At 37.5% G+C, this 8,569-nt stretch overlaps 1 protein-coding gene across 1 annotated transcript; it reads left to right on the top strand.

Moving 5' to 3' along the window:
- The first annotated feature begins 747 nt into the window (after window positions 1–747).
- On the top strand, window positions 748–1,344 carry LOC141660626 (uncharacterized). Its single transcript, XM_074467615.1, has one exon. It carries the CDS (start codon window positions 748–750, stop codon window positions 1,342–1,344), a length of 597 nt encoding a protein of 198 aa, XP_074323716.1.
- Window positions 1,345–8,569: the final 7,225 nt, after the last annotated feature.

The raw sequence follows: 8,569 nt of genomic DNA, 5'->3' as shown, positions 1-8,569 counted from the left end.
AAGCCTAGTCTTGCAAAGCCCTGATGGGTTTATGATGAGTATGCTTTAAAGTTGGACTTCCCAACTACGAACAACGAAGCAGAATACGAAGCGTTAATAGCCGGCTTAGGCTTGGCTAGAGCCGTGAAGGCCAAAACCCTGAAGGTCTGTGGAGACTCAAGACTTGTATTTGCTCAAATTAATGGAGAGTTTGAGGCCAAAAATGATACTATGGTCAAGTACCTGAGAGTCGTAAAGGGAATATTAACTCAATTTGATGAATGGTACGCAGAACATGTTCCGAGAGAGAAGAACACTACGGCGGATGCCTTGTCCCAGTTCGCCTCGTCTAAAATCGAGAACTATCCTAGTTGGATAGACCCGATCAAGACCTACTTAGGGACTGCGTGGCTCCCCGACGATGCCTAGGAGGCACGCAAGCTGCCGGTTAGAGCATTAAGATATTCATTGATTGAAGGCCTTCTATACAAAAGGTCTTTTGTTATTTCGTACCTGAAGTACTTGAGACCTCTTGAAGCAGAGGAGGCACTTAAAGAAGCCCATGAAGGTATTTATGGACAACACTTGAGGGGCAGGGCCCTCGCTCACAAGATAACTCGGTTGGGATTCTACTGGCCAACTATGTTAGTCGATGCAAAGGCTTATGTGAAGAAATCTGACAGATTCCAGAGGCATACTCCAATATTATGACAACCCCCAGAGAGGCTTACGTCTATCAGCACACCCATCCCTTTTGCAATATGGGGAATGTATATATTTGGACCATATTCTGTAGCATCGGGACAGAGGAAGTTCATCTTGGTAGCCATAGACTACTTTACGAAGTGGATTGGGGCTAAAGCACTAGCCAAGATAACCACCAAGAAAATTTCCCAATTCTTTTGGGAGAATATGATTTGCCGATTTGGAATCCCACGCATCCTTGTCACGGACAATGGGAGACAATTTGATAATGCAGAGTTCAGAGAGTACTACGATGATAACAGCATAGAGCTTCGCTTCACCTCGGTTGCTCACCCACAATCAAACGGGCAGGCGGAAGTTGCCAATAGAATCATCCTTGATGGACTTAAGAAAAGGGTTGAACGTTCAAGAAAAACTTGGGCAGATGAGTTGCTGCCTATACTATGGGAGTATCGCACCACCTACAAAGTGACTACCGAAGCTACCCCATTTATGCTGGCTTACGGGGCCGAGGCCGTGGTGCCCCTCGAGATCACTCATGGATCCCCTAAGATTAAAGCTTACGAACCAGAGACCAACAAAGAAGGCATGAGGCTCGCTCTCGATCTCATTGATGAGGTCAGAGATGAGGCCAACGCTCACAATGCAGAGCATCAATGAAGGGCCTCCCTCTATTACAATAAAAGGGTTAAAGAAAGGTTCTTTCAGCAAGGAGACTTGGTTCAAAGGAAGATTGAGGTGTCGGGAGTCGAGAAGAAAGGAAAGCTAGCCCCTAACTGGGAAGGACCTTATAAGGTCCAAAAGACATTAGGATGAGGATCCTACAAGTTAGAGACCCTGAATGGTGATGAAGTGCCCCGCACTTGGCATGCTTCAAACTTGAAGGCTTATTAAATTTAAGACATTTACTACGTGTTCTTAGTACTTAGTATTAATTTTATGAATAAGGTCGACAAAACTATCTTGTGTAAGGGTTGAACCTATTCTCCAGATATATTATCTATCTATGCAAGTTTATTTCTATCATCTTGTCTACTAATTTATTTAAGTACGAGCATCTAAAAAATGCAAGTCCTGAAGGACTAAATTCAAAAATGAAAGGCAAGTATGAAATGAAACTAAACGAATTGCATGAAAGGAATATGTCCTAAGTCCAATCATATATGAGGATTTAGGAATAACTTTTATGTAATCTGTTTTGATTTCATTGATATTAATAAAAGACTTGTTTTATTTTTATTACGGGCTTTATCTATTTAAGTGTTTAAATAAGATATACCATAGTTTAGAGTAAAGCTTTTTATGGATTATGATGAGATCATAATAGTGAGACCTAAAAGATGATAACTCTAAACTTAAATTGTTCCTGGTCGTAGGATTACTAACTGGTAATTAATAATCCGTAAAGATCGGTACATACTATGCTTGCTTCATTATGAAGGATGTCTGTTCTCATAGACATTTGTGTGGTGACACTATAGCTAGTATGTAGGTACTTATTATAGAATAAGTTCACTGAACATGACTCGCCCAGCTGAACAACTGATGGAGTTCACTCACGTGTCAGCAGTTGTTCACATAGTGATAGTTGTACAAGTATCCTTAGACTTGAGGTCATCATAGTCATCTTGTGTACACTGAACTATGCTTTGGTTTAGTTCTTAGTCTCCAGGGACAATTATTAGGGCTCTACTTAGTATAGGAATTTGTACACGAAGATAGTGTATGATCAATAAAGGATCTACCCCTTCCAGTGAAGGAAGCGAATGTTCAAGGCTGATCCACTTATGCTAGTTCAGGAATCTCTGGCCAGAGTGACTGAAATTAGAAAGGAGTTTCTAATTTGCATAGAAATAAGCATAGTAAATGGTAAGCAAGTGATTGAATTAGATAGGCTTGACACGAGATCCATGCCTTGTATTTAATCGGGATATTGTAGGGTAGAAGGAGTTTATTGTACGGTAACTATTTACTGAATAGGTTCTTGATATTCTAAGCAGTGAATTCATATTATCCGGATAGTCGCGATATGCTGAGAAGTATCCCTCACGATGTAGAATAAATGTGATTAATTAATTAATCATATTTAATAAATTAGAGAATTTATATAAATAATGATTAAATAGTTTTATTATTATTTATTTCTACGACCGGCTTAATATTGAACCTACAGGGTCACACCATAAAAAGATAATGATTTAATGGTGGAGGAATTAATTAATAATGGCTGATAATTATTTATTTATGAAATAAATATTTAATTGGCAAATTTAATAATTGATTAAATGAGATTTACTTGATTATAAATTAATTAAGAAAAGTTCTTAATATTATTAATTAAAGGACAACATTGGTATCAGAGCATAGGTTGTATGCATATAGATCTGTGGTAAAAATTTCAGAATTTTATGTGCTTGTATGAATTAATTATGATTTTTACAAGTTATATCATGGATTAATTTTGTCTAGTGAGAAATCTTTTCTCAGAATAATTTTGAATGTTGATCTGGGTTCTACAAGTGTTGTAGATCGTCTGGGTATTTTTTTCATAATTTTATGATGTATAGATTTTTTATTATGAATTTTTGAAGTTGTTGCAATTAAAATTTGTAATTAAATAAAGATATATATATATATATGATATTGTAAATATGTATATATATTTGTATATCTGCATCTGTTTGTCTACTGTTACTGCTGCACGGAAGCACAGACAGAGAAAAGCAAAGTCAGGCACGGAGTTCGAGGAAAAAAACGGCGGCTGCTGCAGAAAAGAAAAAAAAGGGGTGTCGCGCATTCCGGGAATGCGTTACACCCTGTGACGCATTCACGGAATGCGTTACACCTTTTAATGGCTTAAAAGGGTTGTAACGCATCACCGGAATGCGTTACAGGGCTTGTAACGCGTTCATATAATGCGTTACAGCCCGACTGTCCACATTAAATTTGATTTTCTGGGAGTTTCGTAACTCCGTTTTGGGCGTGCAATATATCGTTGGATTCATTTTTCCGAGACGGATCTAATGGAGTGATCAATTTTAGTTTATATAAAAGTTTTGAACTGTTTATATTTCCGGAAGTGTTTTAAAGCTGTTTTTAACTGTTTTAACTGCTTTTAAATGCTTCATGTGATACATAGAGATGTATAATGCTTAGACTAATGTGCTAGATGATATAACATGCCTACCTTGATATTTATTCATGTTTATATATGTGATATATGCTTAGTTTATCATGCGATGATAGATTTAGGTGAACTTAAATGAACATAAGGCGTTTGTTAGACAACCTAGTATAGTGAAATTGTTTCATAACCTTAATAATAATATTATGAATACAATCATGAGATTCTTGTATTTTTGAAACACGTAATTGAATATGAATTTTCGATATGAGAGAAAGGATGATTCTGTCAACAACAGATTTCTATCTGTAAGAAAGGGTTATTAAGTGACGCCTCTTGACAATGCTCCACCCGATCTGGGAATCATCTGATTATTGATTATTGATTTGAAATATTTAATTTAAAAGGAAGAATCTCTTTATAATATGATTATGATTGTAACGTAATATAATCCCTCTAAAATTAAATAATATCAAGTAGTAATTGGCCAATGACACAACGGGCTTGTGTCGATCATAGCCTTCCAACATGATAGAAAAGTAGTTCTTATTTTTGAATCATTGTCGTTTCATGCCACAGCCGAGGGCTTTGATTTCGAAATAAGAAATACTTGTCTATTACATAGAGATGTGTACATTGAATAAGAATCTAAAGGTCGTTACGTGCCACAGCCGTGGGCCTTTGGGGACTGATTCAATTGTACGGAATGTTGGGTTAGAGTTGACTTAGAATATTGAGTTTGTCGTGCTACAGCCGTGACTCAATTATTCAAGAGGCTAAAGTTTGATTAGGGAATAACATTAGATGTAATTGACAAGAGTTGTCTGCCTATTGGACATTACATGGCGTTTCGTGCCACAGCCGGGGTTGTGTAATGGAATGTAGGATCCCTATTCCCACTAGCATTATGAATGCTTAATTTTTCACGTAGGGGGTTGAATAAATTAGATAAACTAGTGGGAGCCACTTATGAATAAAGACCCGATTCATATAGTGTTTTGAAATGAAATCGAATATTTGCTAAGTGTTGTTATGTGTTTATCATTTACAGATTTGCTTTATACGTTATGTCTTCTGCACTATCACTCAGGAGCATACTAGATGCTCACAAATTGACTGGTCCTAATTATGCTGACTGGCTTCGAAACTTGAGAATTGTTCTCAGGATTGAGAAGCTGGAATACGTGATTGACTCACCTAAGCCTACTGAACCTGCTAGTGATGCACATAATGATGAACATGTTGTGTATCGTAAGTGGATAGATGATGCAAATGTTGCTCAATGCATCATGCTAGCTTCCATGAACATTGAGCTACAGAAGCAACATGAGCATATGGATGCTCACACTATCCTCATGCATCTACAAGAGTTGTATGATGTGGCGGGGAGGACAGCTCGATATGAGATATCGAAGGAGTTGTTCGGTTGTAGGATGTCTGAGGGATCATCTGTGAATGACCATGTACTTAAGATGATCAATTTGATTGAACGTCTTGGATAACTTGGTTTTTCCATGGATGGGGAGCTGAGCCAAGACTTGGTCTTGCAATCGCTTCCGAGTTCGTTCTCATAATTTGTTGTGAACTTTCACATGAATAAGTTGGATGTCAGCCTGCCTGAACTCCATAACATGTTGAAGACTGCGGAATCGAATTTTCCCCCTAAGAAGAGTTCTGTTCTTCTAATTGGTGAAGGTTCCAATCCTAAGAAAAGGAAGAGGAACCCTTCCAAGAAGAAGAAAGTAGGTGAGAAAACGCCGGTTCCACCAAAAGCTGAAGACCCCAAGAGCAAAGTTGTTTGCTTTCACTGTAACAAGGTGGGGCACTGGAAGAGGAACTGCAAGGTTTACCTTGCAGAATTGAAGAAGAAGAAGGGTAGTGAGACTACCGCTTCTGATTCAGGTATGTTCATGATAGAAGTGAATATATCATTAAATCAAATTTCTACTTGGGTATTAGATACCGCCTGTGGTTCTCAAATCTGCAATTTGTTGCAGGGACCAAGGAGAAGTTGGACTCTTGAGGAAGAGGAGGTGATTATACTGATGGGAAATGGAGCAAGAGTTGCTGCTGAAGATGTAGAATCATTTCATTTACATATACCTACGGGCAAGACTATTGTTTAAATAATTGTTATTTTGTTCCCTCGATTGTGAGGAATATTATTCCCATGTTAGACTTGGCTGGATTTTCATTTATTATTGAGAATAATGAATGTTCTATTCTTAGAGATAATATTCTTTATGGACGTGGTACTTTAAATAATGGTCTGTATAAATGTGACATAATTTACTTCAGATTGAACAAACTAATAAAATAAAAGGGATGATGAAAATCTCACTTCATTGTGGCACTGCAGTCTCCATTTAGTAGACATGAAGAGAGGGCTGCAAATTTGCTAGGAATGGTACACACAGATGTATGTGGACCAATGTCTATGCAAGCCATGGGTGGATTTTCATACTTCATTACTTTCATAAATGATAGATCTGGATTAGAATATGTGTTTGATGAAACACAAGTCTGAGGCCTTTGAAAAGTTCAAAGAATATAAGTATGAAGTGGAGAAACAACCAAACATAGTATTATAACTCTTCGATCAGATCGAGGTGGTGAATACTTTAATGGAGTGTTTCTAGATTATCTCAAAGTAAATGGTATAGTCTCCCAGTGGACTCCTCCAGATTGGTATCTGAAAGGAGAAATCGAACTTTGTTAGACATAGTTCGGTCCATGATGAGCTATGCAAATCTTCCAGTATTCCTATGGGGTTATGCATTGGAAACCTCAGCATATTTACTGAATATGGTGCCTTCCAAAATCTGTTCCTCAAACTTCGTATGAGATATGGAAAGAAAGGAAACCGAGTCTTAAACACGTTAAGATTTGGGGATGTCCAGCTTATGTCAAGAAAGTTGACCCAGATAAGCTGGAATATCGATCCGTAAAATGTAGTTTTGTGGGATATCCTAAAGAGACTTTAGGGTATTACTTTTGCACCGATCATCGGGTGTTTGTCTCCAGACATGCTACCTTCTTGGAAAAGGAGTTTATCCTTGAAGGAAACAGTGTGAGCAAAATTGAACTTGATGAAGTTCAAGAAGCACAAACTACTACAGATCGAGTGGAAACACATGTTCTGACTGAACGACCTTTTGTGGAACAGCCCATTCATAGATCAGGGAGAGTGTCTCGCCAACCTGAGAGGTATTATGGCCTTGTCATTGAGAATGACAATGAGTTATCGATCATTGATGATGACGACCCTGTAACCTATAATGAGGCTATGAGTAGTGTTGACTCAGAGAAATGGCATAGTGCCATGAAATCCGGAATGAAATCTATGTATACGGGATACAAAAGAATGATTAGAACAGATGGCCAGGTGGAGACCTTTAAGGCCAGGCTTGTAGCAAAAGAATTCAAACAAAGGCAATGGATTGACTTTGATGAAACCTTTTACCTGTAGCCCTGTTATAATCAGTTCGGATTTTGCTTGCGATTGCTGCTTACTACGACTATGAGATCTGGAAAATTGCAGATGGTTTTCTTTCCAAGAGAAATGAAAACCTAGTGTGTAAGCTGCTGCGAACCATATGTGGTTTAAAGCAAGCTTCTCGAAAGATGGAACATTCGTTTTCATGAGACAATCAAAGAGTTTGATTTTATCAAAAATGAAGATGAACCATGCGTCTATAAAAGGGTTAGTGGGAGTGCGGTAACATTTCTTGTATTGTATTGAATTAGAGTTGACACACATAACAACATAGCAGACCCACTCATAAAGCTACTTTATGAAAGTCACTTTGATCGTCATAAAGACAAGATGGGTATTAGATACCAGAGTGATTGGCTTTAGTACAAGTGGGAGATTGAAAGGAATATGTCCTAAGTCCAATCATGTATGAGGATTTAGGAATAACTTTTATGTAATCTGTTTTGATTTCATTGATATTAATAAAAGACTTGTTTTATTTTTATTACGGGCTTTATCTATTTAAGTGTTTAAATAAGATATACCATAGTTTAGAGTAAAGCTTTTTATGGATTATGATGAGATCATAATAGTGAGACCTAAAAGATGATAACTCTAAACTTAAATAGTTCCTGGTCATAGGATTACTAACTGGTAATTAATAATCCGCAAAGATCGGTACATACTATGCTTGCTTCATTATGAAGGATGTTTGTTCTCATAGACATTTGTGTGGTGACACTATAGCTAGTATGTAGGTGCTTATTATAGAATAAGTTCACTGAACATGACTCGCCCAGCTGAACAACTGATGGAGTTCACTCACGTGTCAGCAGTTGTTCACATAGTGATAGTTGTACAAGTATCCTTAGACTTGAGGTCATCATAGTCATCTTGTGTACACTGAACTATGCTTTGGTTTAGTTCTTAGTCTCCAGGGACAATTATTAGGGCTCTACTGGGTATAGGAATTTGTACACGAAGATAGTGTATGATCAATAAAGGATCTACCCCTTCCAGTGAAGGAAGCGAATGTTCAAGGCTGATCCACTTATGCTAGTTCAGGAATCTCTGGCCAGAGTGAATGAAATTAGAAAGGAGTTTCTAATTTGCATAGAACTAAGAATAGTAAATGGTAAGCAATTGATTGAATTAGATAGGCTTGACACGAGATCCATGCCTTGTATTTAATCGGGACATTGTAGGGTAGAAGGAGTTTATTGTACGGTAACTATTCACTGAATAGGTTCTTGGTATTCTAAGAAGTGAATTCATATTATCCGGAT

The sequence above is a fragment of the Apium graveolens genome, chromosome 5 (genome assembly GCF_009905375.1).
Source record: "Apium graveolens cultivar Ventura chromosome 5, ASM990537v1, whole genome shotgun sequence".
Taxonomy (NCBI): Eukaryota; Viridiplantae; Streptophyta; class Magnoliopsida; order Apiales; family Apiaceae; genus Apium; species Apium graveolens.
Note: the sequence above shows the minus strand (reverse complement) of the source record. Positions and strands in the feature narration are given on the sequence as shown.

Coding starts and splice junctions, on each gene's coding strand:
- LOC141660626 (XM_074467615.1), top strand. CDS start 748: ATGTATATATTTGGACCATATTCTGTAGCATCGGGACAGAGGAAGTTC.